The following is a 23,284-nucleotide window of genomic DNA, read 5'->3' as shown; positions in this document are numbered from 1 at the left end:
TTATTTCACCGTTTGTCAGTGGGGTCTAAATAATCTCAGAAAGCATATAATATAATTCGGAAAATGCCAGATTGGTGCTTGCTAGGTAGCTATCGAAACCTTGCCTTTATGCATGAGAAGCGGGCATCTATAACAAGCCACCACGATCTTTTTATACATCTATCAAAGTCAAACCATTAATTCAATTAATCCTAAATTAGGCACTTTTGATCACGACAACTATCATTCGTATTATACGTTAAAAATATTTAAAAACTAAAAATCACGGTCTTTCCTTTAACAGAAAAACAATAAGAAAAGTTGAAGAGACGAGAAGATAGATGTAGTGTGAACAGATTAAAAATGTCGACCCTAATGGGCGGCAGACACTTGGAAGTTTGACCCAAATTTTAAGTTTTACTCGTTGTATGAGTAATGTGCATGTAGCTGTGTATGTGTGTGTGTGCTCTGTGCTGTGTTATGTTATGTAATTAGTTGAGTTTTAACGTCTTTTTGTTAGTAACATGGATACTATTTAATTTTTGCTTTGATGTTCAAAAGTGCCTTCCCGGTCTATTTGAAATAAATAATTTTGACTTTGACTTTTCTCATGTAGTATTGTAAGATTTTACAGAACTAAACCTTATTTAAAAAAAGTTTTATTTCTATTTTAATGAGACTAATCTGTCAGTCTTCTAAGTGAAGCTATATGTTCGTTCCAAAGTTATCTATGGAAAAAAATAAGCAAGAAAATCCATAGGTTACTCTTTTTCAATCAGATTCACAAATAGAAATAGCATGACGATTAATATTATAGTATTTGATTCACCACCAAACCAGACTTTAAAGGTTAATAAAAGTATTCAATTTAGTATTAACTGTACAAGTTTACACAGATTTTAAAAAATCTCAGTTCAAAAAAATACTGAAATGAAGATTTTTAGAACAAAATTAAACCTCAATAAAACTCAGTTTATCCGATCATAAAAACAACAATAAGCAATATTTTTTTAATAAAAAACCGCATATTAAACTGAAAACTTGCATTTATATTAAAAAATAAAGCTATGTAAAGCGGTTTATGAAATGGGACGATGTCATTTTTATAAGAAAGTGGGTTAATTGCCCAACGCTGGGCAACTCTCGTGGGAAACTGAATTAACTTAAACTTTACCGTTTTAACTTTTGTAAGTTAAGATTAAGTTACGCCGTAGTTTAAGTAAACTGTTATTCGTCCTTTAATCCTCTAAGGAGTCGATAGAGGCGCACAAATTATATTAAAGAGTTTTATACAATAATAGGGACTAGCCCATTGCTTCACACTAGGCATAATTTTGAACTTACTGCCACCTCAGAGATATTTAAGCAAAATTTTGCTAAGGACTGGGGTAAAGTAACCATTAAGACTCTAAGTACTGGCAGTAAGAAAGATTTTCGAGCGATATAAAAAAAAAACAATAATGCTTTGTTCAATCCGGGAATTGAACTTGAAATCTTTTGCTCGATTGACGCAATCTACCAACGAGAACATCTGTAAACTATTATTTACATAACTATATTTATTTAAAATTCTCTAAATTTACATTTTTAAACACTACACATACAAAATAGCCGACCAGTATTATTTACATATTTATTACATAAAAAATGCCTTACGTTATTAATAAAAGGTATTGTAACTATCGTAGCATGGTGCTACGAAAATTGCTACGCCGTAGTCGAATCTACGTCGTAGTATCGGCTACGTTGAAGGTTATTTTAGTGATGGCTACGGAGTTTTTGTAGACAAGGCTTCTAATTTAATGTAGTTCCAATTAAACGACCTTGCGTTTAATGTTTTCAGCATTTTGTTTAACCAAATGCATTTATATCCAAAGTATTTGGATCATCCATTTAGAAATGCACCAAACGTGTTGGGTAATCGTGAATATTTATTTATGCAGTATATCATACTAACAAGGCCAGACCAGATTCAAGGCTTTGGTGGTTTTGTGGATAGTTCCAAAAACTGAGAAATTTACTGCATATAACTTACGCTTGTCATGGTGCATGAAATTTCTTTTTTCATTAAAATAAATTGAATTTATTTTCAAATGCAAAAATTCCACACAAATACACATGTATTTGCCTGAAATTTGTACATCTGATGTTGTTATCTTTTCTTGTAAAAGGGACTACATTTATTTAGATTAGTTGAAGCAACAAATATAATATTCGTTTATACATATGTCTATATAATAAGAATATAAAAAAAACCTACTTAATAAATAGAGACATACATTACTATATGTCCGTTTATTAAGTTTATAACTACATTAGTTGCCAAAATCAATTGTACGAGTATATTAGGAATTGGAAACTTATGACAGAGAAATATTAACAAGTAGGAACTGGTTCGTTTAATTCTCAAAGTGACGCTTTACCAAAAAACCAAAACCAATTAAATAAACCACTAAGATATAAATATAAATCTTTAGCCGCGCTAAACATAAATCGTGTAGGCACTCAAACGCATTATACCACAGACTGGCAGCCAAATCGGTCAAATACTGAAACACTGAATTTCAGTACATAGAACTGGTGTTAAAATGCGTATACTGTACATAGAGTAGTATATAACCAGTATGTACTCTGAGGAACGTGCCAAGGGGGGAGTGGGGGTGGAGGGGGAGGGCGCCACGCACACAACCGCATTTTGTAGATATTAACTCACATAGATGAGGCTAGGGTTGACAGTTTTAGGTTAAGTTTTGGAATTTATTTAATTATTTACTTGACTTTGTAGTTAATTTCTCTTTCTAGCTAATTAGTGTTTTAGTGTCATTATTTTAGTCTAGTAAGCATTATATAGTTTGGAAATTATATCACGTGGTACACGTAACAACCACCTGTAAAGTTTGAAGGCTCAGTGAAGATGACGTCATATTTATGTGACGGGAATTCGTGATTCAGATTGTAAATGAAATGCACAGCTTGATTGCCTGAATAACGTAATATGATAAGTATACACGTACGTAGTTTTACAGTTGAATTTGTTCAGCAATTTTCTACAAATGTCATGTAAAGACTGTATAGTGCATATACTCGTTTTTCATTTATTTTTAGTTTCAGAATGTAAGCTTTTAACTCTTGTTACAAGATACATTACTGTCGATGTCAAAAAAACTAGTAGAGCTAAGTCCAATGTCAATTTAACTGCCAAATAGGATATCTCGGGCTCAATTTTGCAGGTCAAAAAATATAAAAAGAAATTCTTAGTCATTCCAGTAACAATTCCATAGAATAAGTTAAATAAAAAAATGTTACACAGCAGATCTACGCTTACTTATTCTCTCAGGAATAAGATAGGATGTTATGCCTTTCCAAATCAAAATTTCAAACACTAAAAATCGAGAAGAAATTGATAAAAAAATATACAAACCACAAGCGACAACCCTACCCGTCTGAAATCACAACGACTCAGCGCTGCAATTGCATCGCATTATTGCGAATTTAATGGCCTTCGGACAAACGTACATATATACGTCAGTTGTCACTATCGGTACCAGTCTGCGTATCTCTTCCCATTGTCAAAGTTATTTTGTGGCTCGTAACGAATGAGTAAACATCGTTATAAGGGTTTTAGACTCCGATTGAGGGATGTGAGACTTAATACGTCTGGGTTTACCGAACTCGATTTATTTTTGTAACGATATGGTGGGGAGGTGGTGGATGCAAGTGGTACATGCAAGGAGTTGTTTAGAGTAAGGGTACTGGAGATGAGGCTTTTGTGAAGTTTGATGATGATGATGATGTATTTTGAAGTATGTTGGAGTATCAATGAGTGGAATTACTTTTAATTAAAAGAAGTGGCTAATAATTATAAAGTTTCTTCTTAATAATTTCAGATTGCTAATAACAGAACACCATAACATTTTTGTACGATATAAAAAAATCGGTCTTTGCTCTCTCTCTCTCTTTTCATTCCACATAACAGTTCGCCATGAGATTGCGCCAAAATGGCTGAGTAAGGCATCGATCCTGTTGCCCTCACAACGTTGAAGCAACGCATGGTTTATATCAAGAGGCTGACTGACCCTCCGTTCCTCTTAGATAAAAGATATAAGACAAAAACAAAAACATGTTTTTTCAAAATACCTTATATTGTACAAATTCATCATATTTTTCTTTCCTTTATAAATTCAGTCTCTTTGAAGATATCTGTCTCATAAGAAATTCAATTACTTTCCATCTATCAAAATGATCTTGGAATATCAAAAAATTGTGAAAAAAGCGAAGTGTTACGTGAGGACCGTGGCAGAAACATGATGAGACAATGTCGTGGAGGTCACCTTGGGGATAGAAATTCAAGCTGTTTTGAAATAAATGTACTATTTCTTTTTCTTTGAGCGTTGAATGTGAGATCTAGGTCTTGATTTCCTTGTGGGGTCAAGTATTATTATATTTTTTAGTTCTAGAATTCTTTCTCAATTTTCCAGTATGGTTTATGTACCAATACTTTAGAAATTATAGTAGAAGTATTCTCTTGTGGAATTTTAAAATGCAAGAGCATAAAATGAATAATGTTTATGAACCCTACTTTACGTGTCGCGTGTTCGATTCTCGCACAAAGCAACTATTTTTGTGAAGCACAAATTGTTATTTCGGGTGTCGAGTCTGTCGAGTCTCGAGTGAGTCGAAACATACAATTTCACATCCTCATGAAAACTCATGAGGATGTGAAATTGTATGTTTGTAAAAGCAGCCACAACACCGGACAAAATCCGAGAGTCGGGGAACGTTTAAAAAAAAAGTGGTGTATTTCTAATTAATTGACTTATTAACTAATCATTATATTCGATTATTAACCGGACTTACAATACATAATCAACTTCAAACATTATCATTAATTTATTATTTCACACATTAAACATTTTTACGTTTCGTCTAGTTCCAATGAATATTACTAAGTATCAAATATATATTTATGACCAATAAAATATGAACTATCAAGACTATAAATAGTCAATTTTTGTCACAAACCAAAAGTACCATTTTAGTGTTATCTATATATTTTAGTTGGAATCGTTTGACGATGCCTGACAAAGTCACAGAGGTCACCTTGTGTCGCTGTTTCGCACAAAATAATCTTATTTTGTTTGTATTTTCGCTGAAATCTGAGAAAATTGGTAAAATCCCTGATTGCATAGAGTTTTTTGATAAGCGGGATTAAGTTTGTATTGAGGAGTAAATAGCGAGATTATTTTCAGTAAAATAAATTGTATTGAACGAAATGATTCTCGTAAATGAAGACTTTTTAGATATTTTTTGGAACATAATACTATAGGATCATTTTTGTTTGTGAATCTGGAATTTGTTCAACTGTATACTAAACATGGATGATGGTTTAGAATACGAAGAAATGTCTTTTATTTTTTCATGAAAATGAATCGGTGCGTGTTTTTATTCAGTTGCGTAAATATTTTGGGAAAAAAATGAAAATATTCACAGATTTGTGCATGGAAATTGGTAACTGACTTCAAATTGACTGACTTATTATTAAAATTGCTATGTGATTGGAACGTAGAACCAAGTTCTGACTAACTAAGCAACATTATTGCTTTCATTTCACAACATGGCCAGGCTGGACCCTACCTTCCTACCTAACTTTTTTTAAGAGGGGAAAATCATTCAATGACTTCTCCCGCCTCGGGCGAGGCGAGAAGGAATGTCAGACTCTGACTGACTAAAACTAACCCGTTCCTACTCCTGCTTTTTGATACGGAGCCCCGATAAACCCGCTAGGTAGTCCGCAGAACTACCTACCCATATGAGACAGAACAGTAATGTTATGTATGCATGTACCTATTATGGTAGGTACTGTAAATTGATTTGTACCTGACATAAATATGGCATTACTATTTGTAATAAGAAACGTAACTAACAAAAAGTAAGTTATTACGTACAAAATAAGGATATCAGTAATTCTGCTTACACGCATTTGAATTAATCAGCGTCATGTGTTACTGCGATGTTTTTCTTCCACGTACGATGCTTATCGGCAGCCATAAATAACCTGCAGATGTTTACAGCTCACGAGTTCACGCCCAGAATCGAACCCGTGATAGTGTGATGTTTCAAGGTTATGTCTATGGTGTTGTGTGTGTGTTCATATTTACTTTAATGTTTGTTAATCCTTGCGAGGGTGCAAGTAAGGTATTATAATTATGTTTTTTTCTATTACGATATCTACAGTAATAAGATGGAGTATAGAATTTTGTTCAGTTTGTATTGCAAAGTATCGTTTTGTACTACAGTAATAGACTTGGTAATATAACCGATTTTTGTTATGAGATAAGCTGGTAAACGAGCGGATGGAACAACTGATGGTAAGCAATCGGTACTGCCCATAGACACAGGCCCATAGGGATTTGGAGATTTGGGGATCCTGTTTCGTCGTATGAGTGAGGACACTCATACGACGAAACACAATGTAAGCATTGGTTCACGTCGGCTTTTTATGAGGCCGTGGTATTATTCTGGTCGAACCGGCTCATTCGTGCCGAAGCATGGCTTTCTCACATCCGTAAAGGTAGATGAACTATTTGACTATACCCTTAATACGAGTTTGCTTTACGTTCAATCAAAGTAAAAGTAATAACTAATTCAACTATAATCCATTTACATTACGCCACTAAAAAACACTTTCAACAAATGACATTTATTCACACCTCTGACCAACCCCTCACGAAAAAACAAGCACAACATTAAACCTGAGGGAACACTACTCCGTACAATTTGTTGACATTGAAAATAGTTAACATAAAGTTTGCAAACTTTCACAAACTTTGAGAACCAGTGGCTCACGAGTTCTCAACTTTGTTAATTTAATGAGATCAGTCTCGAAGGTATGCAGAGGTGAGATCACCTGTGAAGGGGTGGGCAGAGAAGCAAGTACGTCAATAATACAGCGAGTAAAATGTACTTGTTACATAACGTGATATAACTTGGTTGTGTCGGAGTGTATTTGTGTGTATTTTTCGAGGGGGAAATGTATCCGTGAAGGAGTTACATAAAATTCCTTCAGAGGAGATACTGTCATAATTTGAGTAAAAAGTGACTGGAGTGACAATGAAGGGTGAGGGTGAGGTTTAAGGCTTAGGTCCGTTTATTGAATACTATTTAGATAGTTCTATGAAATATCTTATGTGTCTTTTTTAACTTGGAGACCCTTCTGTCTGCATAATTAAATTATTACTGTAGTGAGTGATGAGTGGGAAATGTGTTATTAACTCTCCTGTCTCCATGTGTACATCAACAGCCTATAAGTTGTACCTGCCGACCGAAAGCTTCTTTTCTCACAGAGAAGGTTTGAGCATTAATCAGCTCGCTTGCTCTAATATATCGCCAATCTGGTTTCGATAATATCTTTGAACAAGACTGTAACTGACATTACATACACACACGTACACACACATACACAGACTTTAAAAGACACAATACGTCTAGGATGACCAGACAAAATACAGCCATACATCGGCTATTCACCCTACAGACAAAAAAACAGGCTAAATGTCTAGAAATTATGATTTAGGCTGAACTATAAGGAAGCCAGTGTGACTCCATCGATCTACTAGTCTAGACGTTGTAATCAGGTCAGACTCCAGCCACTAATTCTTAAGATATTCATGTTAATATGAATTTTGGCAAAGACGACTATTAGAGGCATTAGAGGAACTTATGGGGAGGCTTTGTGGCCGACTTTTTAAGATAGATAGATGGTATTTTATACGTCTTGTTAGGGAAATTGTAATTTGTATAGTTTTAATGGTGTTAACATAATATAATGACTGCGTGATTGCGTTTAATTCTTACGCCGGCCAATTAGTGAAAATGGCATTTTTTAAGTAAAATGACCACGATTAGCCTCGGAAAGTACCCAAAGCCGTTGATCCTGCGGCTTGACCACTCTCCAGTCCTGTCGGTCTGTCGTCCCATCGGGTTTAGAGAGTGAGAGAACAGAGAGTTCACAGCTGTATTTGCGCAGACAGTTATACACTGTAATAAGTCCTGTGTAGTACGATAGTAATTAAACTAGTCTAGTTAGACAGACTAGCCACGGTGATCGGGAGATTTTTAATGAGTGTGAAATAAGATATAGATTTTAAGGTTCGGTTTGTTTTTGAAAAGTAATTTTTGATTGTAATAAAGCTATAAATTATATCGATAAAATATTTCAAAATATTTGAGTTGAACTAATTGATAAAAAGATCTATGATAAAACTACGTTTAATTAGTGAAAGAAAGCATTAAACTGCAATCGAAGTTGAACCCTGTGACTAAGGATCAATGATGATTTTAGTTTCATAATAATATAATGTTAGTATTTTTTTAACTATGTTAATCTCAAACATAATATCCAAATCCATATCTAATATTGTTTTACTATCTATCAATACATCTATATCAATAGCAATTCACCTAGCAATTAGGTAGTTACCCAACCTAAAAATCTAATATTCTACTCTTGAAAAACTATACCTATGCCTATCTTCCCCACTCTCACCTCTCTACCCTGTACCATTAAACAAGCGTGTAAAGCAATCGATCGTGAGTTACGATCGTGACTTCTGCTGACGACATTATAATTGTCGTTTAGTTCTATACGCTGTTATTTGTTTTGCTCTTCATTGCGTTTATTGCTGCCTCAGTCATAAAATATGACTGATAACTTCAGGACTAGGTAAGCAGGATTTGATTAAGTTTTTCAGTAATAGCTTGGTATTATTTGGGAGGTTCAGGGTTATAGGTTTCAGGGTATTGATTGGGGTTAGATTCTGATTTTTAGTTAAATTCACGGTTTACTCACGCAAATTAACGGATAAAAGCTCTACTAGTTTCGAGTCACAGAAGGAGTCTTCATCGTGTGCAGCGTACGCAGACGTGCGACATAACGTAATATTAAACTTAATGCTTTCCGGCACATTTAAAACTACACAATTATGTACAGAGCCAATAAGGTAAGTAAGTAGTTTTTTTTAATTAGTAGTATTACCTATATTGTGTACATTGAATAAAACATTATTTAAGTATAATTAACGTGTGCAGTTTGTTTTACATGCTTAGTACAGTAAAATGTAACTGCGTTGAAAGTTTCACACATACAAGCTACGGCGTAGCAATATTTATGCTACGCCGTAGTCAAAACTGTATGTGGAAAGGGTTACTTTATAAAATTGGTCTCACTATTTAAACATGTTTGTGTTTTTCGCAGGAGTAAGATTTTTTTATATAAAATCGTGAAAATCAAGACTACTTAGGTACGTATTATGTTAGTTCATTAGATCATTTAAGTTTCAGTAAAGTGGAATGTATACCTTTGCCATCACTTCTACTCTTCTAATAGTTGTAGTAAGAATTAATAGTCTAACCGCTGTACTCAGAGTAGTTTAATGGTTACTTAACCTAGTCCTAACAATTGTTTTCAAAACAAAAACGTTACTAAGGAATAATTTAATCTTGAAATGTCTCTGAGTACGGCAGTTAAATATATAAACTTTAAATATACAACTGTTTAACTGAAAAGACACAACATTAGAATCAAACATTCCTTTACACAACTCTATCTATCCCCCCATTGCATTTAACTTAACCCTCATAACGCTACGGAAGTGTAAGGCCGTGAAAATTTCAAGCAAATAATTTGCTGAAACTGTTCAGGAGCTGAATAATACGGGGAAGGAAGTGGAGGTTGTTGATGAGGCCATTAATACCCCATCAATGGCGAGTGACCCTTTAAATTAAGTAAATGAGATCGTCTTTTCATTTCTATGAAGGGATGTTGAACTATTAACGATTTTGTGTAAGATAGGGTTATGTGTAGTATGTGATAGTATTTCGGAATTGATTTTGTAAATTTTCTCCGTGTGAGAAGACGCTTTTGTTCGGCAGTGGGGCAGTGACGATTCTATAATATTGGAATATTGTTACAAGCGAAGCTGTTGTGTGTTGATGTCCATTTTGTATTAATTAATAACTTTATTCTTAATCATTACTCCTATCAAAATTACTTCTTTAAAATTCTGTTTAATTCCAGAGAAACGAGTTCTAGGATTTTTTGCTGACTTTTACTTTGAGAAGTCCTAAATAAAGAAAGTCATAGTCAAAAGTCTAAATGATTTATCACAAATAGACCAGAAAGACACTTTTGAACGTCAAAGCAAATATAATAATATTAAAAATATCTGTCTGTCGACCAATCTTCTAGTGAAGCTATTTGAATAGAAATCTAAACAGCAGTCCTGCTAAAGAAAATGTTTCTCAGCACAAATTGTGTTATTGTAATCACACATTTCGTAATCTATGATGCAACTTCCAATAGAATTACTCACCTATTTCTTCCAGTCTTCAGTCTAAGCATTAATCAAAAAATACGTAGAAAGGAAAAAGGACCGTGACAGCAGAATATAAAGCATGTAATTCAATGAAAGCCAATCTACTTATCGTTTGTTTGGGGAAACTTGATTTCGTACGATTTGCTTAGAACTGGCTCGGTTTGGTTAATCTACTTGGATTTACTGAGGTCAAAACGTTAGGTTGAAAAATTATTGTTTATTTGGAAGGGTGGTCATGGAAGACAATTTTATACTGTCAGACATATTGTTCAATGTATGGTGTGATGATTTTAACTGAAACTGATAGATTCTTTGATATTATAGAAATAGTATATTATATCTTATTTTTTTGTATATAAATTCCATCTGAGAGAATCATTCTTTTTTACATTTGATGAGTCGATGTTTCGTCTATGGTAAGTGATGATGCGGCCTACGATGGAGCACGTCTGCCCATGAGCAACCTATTCAATCGGGCTTTGAAGACACCCAGGTTATACCCATCAGGAAACATAGACACCGATAAAGAATTCCACTCCCTAGCAGTTCGAATCGAAACTAATTCGGGTGCAATTCAACTGAACATATCAGCTCAGTCTAGATTGGTTTGAATAAGCAACTGTTACGTTGTGTATTTTGTCTACATTCTAGTTATTTAGCATGAATGCTTAACCTTTTCAGGGCGTCAAAAATGATACACCCTGTTTTTGCTGTCAGACAGTCTAGTATAGAATATATCTATCACTACTATCCCTCTAATATATTATATGTCATGTACGTTTGTTTGTATGTATCATGCGTACGTGCAATCCAGCACATACTTAGATGCTAAGATGCTGCATCTGATCAACCGATTTATCTCCTGTCGTCCCCCTCAGCTAAATATATGCATTCTACCCTAAGCGATAAATTTACTCACGAAGTATTTCTTAAGAAAGTTCGCTTCAACTATTTAGTTTTTTATCTGCGTATGTATGTAGACGTTTTAAATGAATAAGTTTCAGTTCAGAGTAAAGTAAGTTAAAGTTGTGAATGAAATCAAGATTTTTTAGTGTCACAGGAATCAAGAATCATCATCATGAATGGAACTTCATAGAAACAATCATCAGATCCTGATCACTCAAACAACTACAATGTGGTTGGTATCCAACATGTCTCGAAAGTAACCTCTCCATAAAACCATGTGACGATCACGTGTACCCTACAATATAATACAAATGATCAGCCGACAGACGGGGCCCGTCGTCAGGACTCTGTAGGTCATCGCAGGAACCCGGGAGAGGGGAGTAGCGCTGTGGCACGCAAATGATACGCGGGCAACGCGCCCCGCATCGATCGCCCATTCGCCCATGTGCCGGCCCGCAACCCCTCCCCCCCTCCGCGTCGCCGAACTCCAGGGGGCGAGGGGGGGCACCGCGCACCCATCCACCCCGCCAGACACAAACACCCTCACGCACAGACGCACACACACCACGTATCTAATGTGTTCTACCAAATGATCCGAATAGAATATTAATTCATCTACGTATATAAAGCTGATAGTCATAGCTCTCGTTCAACTCCTACTGGTTCTAAATCATCTGATTTCGACAATTATTCAAGGTTTTCTAGGTTTCAGTCTGAGATAATATTAGGTAACTCTTGCCTAAGAATCTAAATATCAGTTATACTGATAGTGCCCGATTAACAAACATGTAAATGTTAATAACAGTAGTTCTAATTAAAGTCAATCTAATCTAATGCCAAGACTCTAATAGGCGATCTAATCAGTGGCCGAATCAGTAATTAGTGACACCGAATGGAGGGTGACGTCAGTAAATGGTTGTATTTATAACAACAGTTAGTTGTACAGGTTTTCCATGAGTGAGAGTGTGCGTGCCGGCCCCACGGGGAGGTTAATTGAGCTCACAGCCACGTGGGAGCAATTATTTACCTCCAGGTAACCACGTGCATCGCTCACATTACTCCGATACAACGCCGCGCCGACCTCGGATGCCACCGACTACCGTCCGAATACTACATACATGGGATCTATATAGCTACTAGCGAAGCATTGCGGAGGAGCTAACTAAAAATGAAGAAATAAGATGGTGAATTTACAGACATTCGGGTTTAATGTTTCTATTCAGTGCTCCGCACTCAAATCTAGACTCTAAACACTAGTGATAGGGCTCAAACTACGTCGCTACCGGCTACACCACATAAATATACGCAAAGACACTCAGTGCAAAAGACTGGCTGGTCTTCGGTAAACGGTCGGGGGTGATACTAAAACATGGAACCAGTGTTTGAATGATTTATTGATCACAATAATCGCATCAAGCCGATACATGAACAACTACATAGTCCAAATCGCAAATGCTTTGCGAGATCGCATGCGTTCAATACAGATGACATAAAAATTTTACGAGACGATACACTTTAATGACAGTCATAACACTATGTCTACTTAACTACGTATTAAGCTAGGCTACACGACTATTACTACAGAAGCATTGCCTGATTGTAAATAAACGTAAAAATGCAGCATTTGAGCGTTCCGGCGACGACACCCCAAATCTAGGGCACGTGATCCGCAGCCACACGCCTCAAGATCAGAACTCACATTAGCCACAAACCGGTACAGTTCGAAACACTCTTATCCTAGGCGATTAATTAACGTGAACTATAGTGCAACACAGTCAACAGTCTCTGGCCGGTCGTGTCGTGGTGCACGGGGTTCGCGTTTGGTCTCGCGGAGCACTCATTTGTAGTTCCTGGCGCGGCACCGACGTGCGTGGTGCGCGGTGGCCACGGCTCGACTGGGCCGCGCACGGCCCCCGCCGGCGCCCGCCCCGCCACCCCAGTTGCATCCTTCAAACGCTCCCTGATAATCGGGAGAAAATACTACACACAGTTGCAATTGGAATGCCGCATCGTCTTCTTTTTTGGCTATGACTCAGCCAGTAATCGCATCAGCCCTCATTGGCTGCTCGCTTGACTCGCCACTCGTCGAATGCAATTTACTCAAAAAGATTTCCGCTCAAAGAATGTAATCAGATCATTTGTGTATTTTCGTGTTTCGTGTCGATCGTGACGGGCTCAGTCGTCCTCGTATTTTAGAAGACTATAGAGTATAGGGCCTGAATATAGATGTTTCATTTCGTCGACGAGCACGATTTCATGTTAAATTATGAGTATTTGAGACGAGACAGAGAAAAAACTATGTTTGCTATGTCGAATGGCAGCGAGATCTTAGATATCATCTATTTAATTGAAACCATTTCATTTTCGTTGGTTTTACATGAAAAAACGTAATTTCATTTTTTTTTTATTTAAACAAAGTTTTTTGACGGAATACATTATCATACATCTGCGGATCATTTTACGATGTACATATTTGGGTTTTATAGCAAAGGTTGTCTGTGTGACCTCTCCTATCTATAACTCGATCGTTTAAATCATGAGATGATTGTAGTAAGATGCCACATTACCCGACGTATGCTAATCAAGTAAAACCGTTTCCCCTCCACCCGGAAAATGAAGCGAGCTCCTATATCACGCACTTACACAATACATAAACTATATCAGCAGATGTAGTGCTCTCTGTGGGTGCAAGCAGAGCTCCAGCCAGTTATCATGTCGCTCTCATAAAATTTGACTTAGGGAAAGGGTTACTACATACCATCATAGATAAGGACGTGATTCATTGGTTTTATGAAAGCGTATATTTTAGAGATCATTTACATGAGTTTATTGCAGACTGGGGTGAAATTTTGGAAACTTTACTAGACGTTCAAACACATTTTCAACTAAGAAATTGCGTATAAGTATTATTGTCATACTTCATATTGACAATACAATATAAATTCAAAATAATAAACAAACGAACATAAGTTCGCCCTTTCAATTGTTTTAATTAGAAAGCAAAACGATTGTACACCATAAGCTCGCTACGCCGTAGACCCTCTACGCCGCGCTACGAGCTACGCGCTACGCGGCTATTGGTCTCGTAGCACATTCGTAGACTTAATGTGTGTGTAATAATTTAAGTCTGTTAAGTATTTTAGTACCATAAATAAAACAAACTGCATGGGATTGTATGATACTCTGGTCATATTGTATGAATGGGTTCTATGCATCTTAAGTGAGTATATAGTATTTTTGTACTTTAAAATGTATAGTAGAGTTTTTAATTGATGATATTCTCAAAACATAACTCGTCTTAATAAGAATACTTTAATTAATTGTCAAATCAAACTTTATTCGAAAATCTATTTTACTTCATTTAATTTTAACGCAGATTCAGATACTTCTGGGTATTTATAGGCCGTATTTATTACTAAACTTATGAATCCTGAAATGCGAAATCATAGGTTTGTATTCGGGTAATAAAACCCAGGAGTTTACAATCGCAACCATTCAACCATCAAATCCACCATGTAAAAAAATCAAACCTATTCAACGCCATATTTTCTAACAACACACACACACATACATGCACACACGAGCAGACATAAATACACACAATGCAAGCTATTTGATTAATGGTCAGTAGTTTGCTGAATGACGTGAAGGTTCTGTCTTTCAGGACGTTGTATTTCAGTATACAACTGTGCAGTGATTGCATAATATGAAATGCCCGCCTCATCTAGTTTAGGTTTAAAATATTGACTTGTAAACGTGGTAGAAATAACTTACTTAATTTTAATCTTATTTAATTTAATGTCATTAACAAATCTTATTTAATTTAATGTCATTAAGTTTATTCAAAAATATCTGCAAACGCCTAGTCGACGTACCTCCCGAACAGAGGGTGGTCTGTTCCTCAGTCAGAGGATAAGCTTGCTATATGTATAACGTGGTAAAGCTGCCTTTGGTGCCTTTGGGGCACTTTTCCTATTGACGTCGATGCGGATAAATTTCTTAATAAATATTTTAAGTTTTCTTTCATTTTTAGTTTAATTGAACTTGAACATAGACCTATGAATTAAAGTAAGATCTGATCGACCTTACTTTAATTGAACAAAATGGTTAGAGAATATACGGCTACTCGTGCGTTTAATTGTAAATATTATGTTGTAGTATTGTTTTAATAGTAAAGTTGTTTTAGTAGTATAATATATGTCATATTGATATGGTTATTTTAGAACCAAATAATTTCAGCTGTGCTATTGGTCGAATAGCTGCAAATGTTTGAAGTTCGAAGACCGTGTACTGACAGAAGTGCCCATAAATATTGTAATACTTACTTATCACCAGTATATGTATCCGAGATAACAGGGGGTAAGCTTATTGTTATCATCTCACTATATTATAAAATATCAGCCAATCTGGGAATTGAACCCCAAACTAAGGAGTTTAAGTGAGGCCAAGAGACTTAAGTATGCTAAACCACACTTGGAAAAGCTTAACCAACTTGACTATATTGGTATTGAAAGTATAAAAGTTAGTACAGCAACTGTAGAAGTTGCTAGAACATTGGATATAGTCTGGGTACTTAGTTGGTGTAAGCAGTAATTTATTTATCTCTTCTAGAAATGCTTTTCAGCATTTACTATAAGTTGTAAGTAATTTGAGAAGAGCCTTTAGCCATATGCTGGACATAATTTAAGATTATACTTAAAGACACTCATACAAACGCCTCACGCCTGTCTCCCATGGGGGTAGGCAGAGACGATGTAAATAGTGCTCTCTCAAAAATAGTACGCTGGTTTGGTGCCAATAATTTGTTACTTAATGAATCAAAAACTAAATGCATTAGATTCACAACACCAAATGTTAGACATGTGAAAACCAGCGTGCTAATCAAGGGCGAGGAGTTGGACCCTGTAGATTCAACTGTCTTTTTAGGTATAACCCTGGACGCTAAGCTACAGTGGGCTCCACACGTAGATAAGTTATCGAAAAGGCTCAGCTCTGCAGCATATGCCGTTAAAAAAATTAGAAATTTGACCGATGTAAATACAGCGCGATTAGTATACTTTAGTTATTTTCATAGTATCATGTCATATGGTATTCTCCTGTGGGGAAATGCTGCTGACATTCAGTCTGTCTTTGTGCTGCAGAAAAGAGCCATTCGATCAATTTATAATCTTAGTCCGAGGCACTCTCTTAGGGAACTATTTAAAGAAATTAATATATTGACTGTTCCCTCTCAATACATTTATGAAAATGTAGTGTATGCTCACAAAAACATTAATTTATTCAAAAAGTATTGTGATATACATAATATAAACACTAGAAGTAAAAACAAATATATAGTTCCCACTACTAGACTTAAGAAAATAAGTGGGTCGTTCAGATGTCAATGCATACGCTTTTACAATAAAATTCCCAGCGATATTCAAAGTTTGAGCCTGAATAAATTTAAAAATGTTATTTAAGAAAAACTGTATAGTAAAGCTTTTTATAAAATTAAAGACTACTTAGATGATAGTCAGGCTTGGGAGTGAGCCGTTATAATGTCCACACAGGTCATGTTGACATGTTTGTAACACAAGTTACATTTTTATACAATTTGACATGATATACATTAATATCATTCGATATTTTTTATTTTTATTTTTAACATATTATTTTTAAAATTGTTAGTCTGAGGACCGTGTGAGAGTTTGCTTAGTTATTTCACTTTTAGTTAATTATATTCTGACAGTGTGAGCATTTACGAGACCTACCCAAATGTTCTTTTGGTTGGTAATGTTCGTCGGATCATTCACCAACAGCCGTTAGCTGAGCTGATTGTAAACTGACACATGCGTACGGCCATCTGAACAGGTCCGCTCATACTGTTGTGGTTCTTTCCTCTAAAGACCACTACAGAACCAACTTGCACGGTTCTCTCACATTATCCTCTATTTCATTGTCTGGACTTTAAAAGAGACTATGACCTCTGAGTTTGTTTCGGCATTTCTTCTCAGAGTAGTCAGATAGGAAATGCCGGCCTCATCTAGCTATTTGAAATATTGACGTGTAAAAGTGTTATTTTATGACCTATTTACAGAAATAAATATCATTTATCATTTAAAACGCCAATTGCTACGAATCTTTCATACCCATTTCACTTCTACAGTCATCAATCTTTTCATGCATTCTCGCTGGTAAATTTAATTTGGCCCTTCTTTAATATATCGCCTATGTATATTCACCAACATTCTCAGGTTTACTAAACTTATAGTTAGATTAAAAGTGAAGGGACATGTCTCAGGAGAAGATACTAGTGCAGGGCAACTTCTTTTATTTACTGATAGCTCCGTGCACCCATTGTACACTACTCTCTGCATCACCTCAAAGTTAGACTGTTAGATAATGCCCATGGCATTAAGTCTACCCTAATGAGCAATTGAATGCAAGAAAGTTTTTAAATAAAAAAAAATCACACAATGCAGGAGTACTGACACTCCTGCAAATTTAAGGTGTGACGTTATATTATTTCATCAAAAAACATATATTTCATATGTGAACACTTATTTCGTGGTAATCTTATAAAAGTTTGCTTAGCAACAGTACAAGACGCTAGAGCATTGGACTTGGTCCACATGTCGCGAACTATATTTCATCCTCTGGCGCCGCTCGCTTTATTAACATTCGTATTACCATATTTTATTCCTGCTTAATATAATAACACCCGTTAAAATAATATAGTGCTCTATTAATGTTCATTAATTGTTTCAATCATTTTTAATAAGATTTGTGTTCATCTTGACATTTGAGTCATTTAAGTAAGACTGTCGAGTAAAGAGACTAGGATTCCATACCTGGGTCGAGTAATATTGTCTTATGTACTTTACATAAAAATAAACTTAAGTTCATAATGATTGGTCGAGGTGAACGCTGTAGGAGGTAAACAAGATTTTAGGTTCGATTCCCTAGTCAGGCAAAAGCAACCATAATTAGATCTATCGGGAAATTATCGTAGAAGCACAATATTTGGAATTGTATCACTATGTAATAACATAACAGTGACAAGTGAGTATTACATTAGAGGTGAACAACCTCTGGCTAAACTATTGAGGAAGGAAATACTTAATATTATGTTTGCTAGTCCTAAAGAGTCTTGTCTCCTAGTAACCGCCGGATCTAAAACTACAAGACAGACATTATTCCGTCCACGCTTAGTTGAGTTTAATCACAGCAGATTGGCACGGTGACCAGTGACCTACTAGTTACTACAGCGGCACGTGTAAATAAATTATATAAGATAACATCACACTATTCGTCAAGGAAAAGGGGGATGGTAAAGTTGTGGTGATTTGTCCAATTGTAGCCCCCACACTGTGATTTTCTCTTTTATGGTTTTTCTATGCATTTGTATAAAAATTTAAGACCTAAGCATAATAGTATACAAATATTTTGAAAATTTTAATAATATTTAAACATATTTTCGCTAGTCATGAAAGTGATTTTGGATTAATTTTCCCCGAAAAATCACGCATAACGTTCTAAAACATATCATTTAGAAATTTTTTGCTGTAAGAAGGATGCACACAAGCATATACATGCAGCATGCATGCAGCAAGTAACCAAGCCTACAAGTGAGAATGCCTGGCTATAACTAACCTACACACTGGAGATTAAAAGACACCCAGGTTTGTGTTTGAAATTGTTGCAGTTTTCAACACTCGTCCCAGAAGACCTCCCCGCGGTGCACCCTGGGTACAGGTAATAGTCCCCCTAACGGGGGTGATAGGGTTGGAGTGACTATTGCCTGTAGCGAACTTCTGGACGGAGCGGAAGGACCCGAGATGGGTTCCAAAGGCGGCAGGCTTTGTGCTGGCACATGGCCTGCGCCTCCGAGGGAGCGTCTTTCCGCCCGTCTCTCTGACTTAGCAGAGAGCGTGGCGGAGAGGCAAGGACGGTGCTCGTTGTGCACTCACCCTGCCAACGAGCAGCATCGGGGCACAAGTTGTCCTCGATTGCAACCGTTGATATCGTAATCCGGGAAGAGGTCATGGTCATGTTTTATGACTCTGAACGGGACGAGGGTCTTGGCTTGATCGCCCGGACCGCGAGGAAGATAACCTCTATAAAAAATTCCTCCAATATCAAGTTCTGGTGCGCGGCGAGGGTATGCGTGGCTGAGGAGTAGTGTCAGTCTCGAGCGCACCCCCAGCTAGGGGACCGGTGGACCCTCTAGTTGGGATACAAATATACACTTACCCAGGTACAGGGGGCACTGCCTGGGTGGACTGAATATTTCCCCCACACTCGTGGGAACTGTATGGGAAAGAAAAATAATTCAAAAAAACAATCAGAGGAGGAGAGGGCAGGTGAGCTAAGCTCGCCTGCAGTTGTTGTGGCAGAGAGCCTTAATGGCTCTGATACCCGTGGGGAGGCGCTGGACTCGTCCAGCAAGTCCCACACACGGGTCCCAAGCTGGAAGGCGTCGGACTCGGAGTCCGACTCCTCATCAGTGTTTGCTGCGAGCGTGAGCTCTCAGCGACAGACAAGGGCGGCTTTCAAGCGCCCCAGGACGGAGGAGGGTCGGGGATTGTCCTCGTCCTCCAACGCGCAGGAGGCCCCGGCCCCCCCTAAAATCCCCACGGCCGCGCGGGGTGGAGGCAGGGGGAAGGGCAAGAGGTTGGCAGTTTCTGCCCGGCCCAAGCCAGCTGAGCATCCTGCCGCAGAGGGTGACGCCCTGATCAGTGCCGTCCACTCGGACTCCTCCGTGATGGAGGTTGTGGACGCCGAGGGCTTGAAAGGTGAGCGTGGCTCCGAGACCCTTCGGCAAGCTGTCAGGGAGGGGCTCCGCCAGATAGCAGGGAAGAAGTCCCAGCCTGCCGGAGCCGCTCAGCTGAAGTCGGTGGAGGCCGAAATTATGGCGGCGGCCTTTGATATATGTAGGGTTCCCTCGGCGGGAAAAGTCCACCGGGAGCTGGCCGAAATGCGGCGGGAGCTAACGCGCTTGTCGGCCTCCAATGCGGCGCTGGAGGCCGAGCTCCGGGCCACCAAGGCAGAGCTTGCCGTTTGCCGAGGACGTCAACCTCAACCTCCGGCGGAGCCTGATTTGGTGGAGCTACTGCGCAGGGAGATGGCTGCTTTCCAGCAACGTTTTAATGTGCTGGAAAGCAAACTCCTTCGTCCCCCGCTAGCGGCCTCGAGCTCAGCAACCTCGAGGTCATACGCGGCTGTTGCGGCCAGGCCATCGACCTCCTCTAGTCGAACTGGCCGCGGTACTCAACCGGTGGCAAGGCCACGAGCGGCTCCTCCAGCAAGGGCCCCAGCTCCCCCAGTGGTGCAGGCTCCGGCTGGCGGGCAGGCGGTAAATGCGTCTACTGGACGCAAAAGAGGGAGGAGGGGCGCAGCGGCTCAGCAAGCTGCCCCACCCACAGGCGAGCCCACCCTGCCGGCAAGTGGTGACTGGCAAGTGGTTGGCGAGGCGAAGAGAGCCGCCAAAGAGGCGAGGAAGCGCCGCAAGAAGGCGCAGCGGCAGCGGCGGCAACAGCAGCGCAAGGAGAAGCGCGCTGCGGCCTTGCTTCTCGCCCCTAAGACCGCGGCTGTAGTTATTACGCTACAGCCCGATGCGGTCCAAAGGGGCGTAACGTATGGCGACGTCCTCGCCAAATTGAAGGGGGCGGTGACTCCCGCGGAGTTCGGGGCCCCTGACGGGTTCTCAATGAAGGTGACGGCAACTGGAGCCCGTCTACTTGAGGTCCCCGGCGCGGCCAGCGGTTCATCCGCCGACGCCCTAGCCGAAAGGATTAGGGCGTGTCTCGGTGCGGAAGAGGTTCGCGTGTCCAGGCCCATCAAGTGCCTTGACTTACGAATAATGGGCCTGGACGACTCTGTGACGGAGCACGAAGTGGTGGCCGCTGTCGCCAGGACGGGAGGGTGCCCTGTTGACCAGGTCAAGGCAGGCACCATCCGTCCGGACAACTCGGGGCTGCGCACGGTGGTGGTAAGTTGCCCCGTGACAGCGGCCAAAAAGATTAAGGAGGGCAGAAGGCTCCTGGTGGGGTGGGTCTCGGCGCAGGTCAAGCTGCTCGAGGCCCGGCCTCTGAGGTGCTACCGCTGCCACGTGGGCCACCACGTGAGCGTTAAATGCACCTCGGAGGTTGACCGCAGCGACCGCTGCTTCCGCTGCGGTCAGCCCGGTCACAAGGCCGGTACGTGCACCGCCCCGCTGCACTGCGACGCATGTGCGGCGGCTGGCAAGCCGGCCAATCACCGGGTCGGGAGCAAGGCCTGCTCCCCGCCTACCAAACCCAGGGGTAAGGGTAGGCCCTCCGCCGCCCCGACCGCTGCTTCCGCTGCGGTCAGCCCGGTCACAAGGCCGGTACGTGCACCGCCCCGCTGCACTGCGACGCAGTGCGGCGGCTGGCAAGCCGGCCAATCACCGGGTCGGGAGCAAGGCCTGCTCCCCGCCTACCAAACCCAGGGGTAAGGGCAGGCCCTCCGCCGCCCCCGTCGTTTCCGCCACCGCCGCCGCCGCAGTCGCCACTGCTACCGCCGCCGCGGCCACCGCCAGCCGTAATGCCGCCAGGGAGGAGGTCGTGATGGATTGTCAGTAATGACTCCATTCCGCCTCCTCCAGGCGAATATCAACCACTGCGCCGCCGCTCAGGACCTTCTACTCCAGAGCATGGCGCAGTGGTCAATAAATGTCGCTGTGGTCTCCGAGCCGTATTTCGTCCCGCCCAGGGATCACTGGGTTGCGGACTTGGACGGCTCGGTGACCATCATCTCGTCGGCCGCCGCCGGGACCCCGACTCTCGAGAGCGCTCAGAGAGGCCGGGGTTGTGTCGCAGCACGGTTCGGAGAGATCGCTGTGGTGGGCGTGTATTTCTCTCCGAACCGAACTCTCGTCGAGTTCCACAACTCCCTGAGGGAGTTGGTTGACGTCGTCGTCGGGTTCCGTTCCCTCCCCGTGCTTGTCCTCGGGGACTTCAATGCCAAGAACTTGGCTTGGGGTTCCCGGTTGACCGACGTTCGGGGTAGGATGGTGGAAGACTGGGCTCTGGAGACAGGCCTAGTCGTCCTGAACCGGGGTTCTGTCCCCACGTGTGTGCGGATGCAGGGTGAGTCGGTGGTGGATATCTCGTTCGCCAGCCCCGCTCTGTCACCGCGTGTTGTTGACTGGCGCGTTATGGAGGAGGTGGAGACGTTTTCTGACCACCGGTACATCCGGTTCAACGTCTCCGCCGAGTCCGCGGACCCGCCAGTCAGACAGGCCCCATGTGGCCCGCGTTGGGCGCTAAGACAGCTGGACCGGGAGCTTTTCCTGGAAGCCGCAATCGTGCAGGCCTGGGTGATACCACCAGACAGGCCTGCCGACATCGATGAGGAAGCAAGATGGCTCCAGGACGCCATGTCCAAAATATGTGACGTGGCGATGCCCCGGGTCCGGCCAGGTCAGCGCAAGCGCCAGGTGTACTGGTGGTCGCAAGAGTTGGCTGCTCTACGCAGTACGTGCGTTACTGCGCGACGCCGGTACACCAGGCACCGCAGGCTCCGTATCCGCGCTCCAGACGCGGAGGTAAGAGAGGCGGAGTTGTACGAGGGGTACAAGGCGGCAAAGGCCGCCCTAAAAGCGGAGATTTGGCGGGCTAAAGAGGAAGCCCGCCGGGAGATGCTGGAGACTCTGAACAGAGATCCATGGGGGCGCCCCTATCGGATGGTGCGCGATAAGCTCCGCACCTGGGCTCCCCCGCTGACTCAGAGTCTCCGGCCAGAAATCGTGGAAGAGGTGGTCGGCGCCTTGTTCCCCCGACTATGGAGGGGCTTCACCCCTCCATCCATGACTCCGCCCCCTGCGGTGCCCAATGTGGGCCACAGCGACGACGACGACGACATCGTTCCGGAAGTGACCGAGGCAGAAATGAGAGCGGCGGTGCGCCGGATGGGCGCCAAGAACACCGCCCCAGGACCCGATGGCCTGCATGGCAAGGCGTGGGTCCTGGCCTCAGAGGCTCTCGGGCCTCGATTATTAGGTCTCTACAGCGCATGCTTGGAGA

At 40.8% G+C, this 23,284-nt stretch overlaps 1 protein-coding gene and 1 long non-coding RNA gene across 2 annotated transcripts in view; one reads left to right on the top strand and one right to left on the bottom strand.

Annotated features, from left to right (window-relative positions):
- LOC118280682 (uncharacterized) overlaps positions 1–13,260 on the bottom strand; it is a 40,219-nt gene extending 26,959 nt beyond the window's left edge. Inside the window, exon 1 of the long non-coding RNA XR_004784132.2 lies at positions 12,958–13,260. This is a non-coding gene — a long non-coding RNA (uncharacterized LOC118280682). The remainder of the gene's footprint in view (positions 1–12,957) is intronic.
- A 5,576-nt stretch (positions 13,261–18,836) lies between these two features.
- Positions 18,837–20,872, top strand: LOC126911599 (uncharacterized). The gene is made up of 3 exons (XM_050699527.1): positions 18,837–18,849; positions 19,586–20,768; positions 20,848–20,872. The coding sequence occupies exons 1-3, from the start codon at positions 18,837–18,839 to the stop codon at positions 20,870–20,872; spliced, it is 1,221 nt and encodes a 406-aa protein (XP_050555484.1).
- Positions 20,873–23,284: the final 2,412 nt, after the last annotated feature.

This window comes from Spodoptera frugiperda, chromosome 16, assembly GCF_023101765.2.
Source record: "Spodoptera frugiperda isolate SF20-4 chromosome 16, AGI-APGP_CSIRO_Sfru_2.0, whole genome shotgun sequence".
NCBI classification, from domain to species: Eukaryota; Metazoa; Arthropoda; class Insecta; order Lepidoptera; family Noctuidae; genus Spodoptera; species Spodoptera frugiperda.
This window is presented reverse-complemented; position numbering and strand designations above follow the sequence as displayed.

What these genes read in the sequence shown, in the direction of transcription:
- LOC126911599 (XM_050699527.1), top strand. An exon ending in AAGGCGCAGCGGCAGCGGCG is followed by an intron (nt 20,769 to 20,847) that starts GCAACAGCAGCG and finishes ATTACGCTACAG; the next exon opens with CCCGATGCGGTCCAAAGGGG.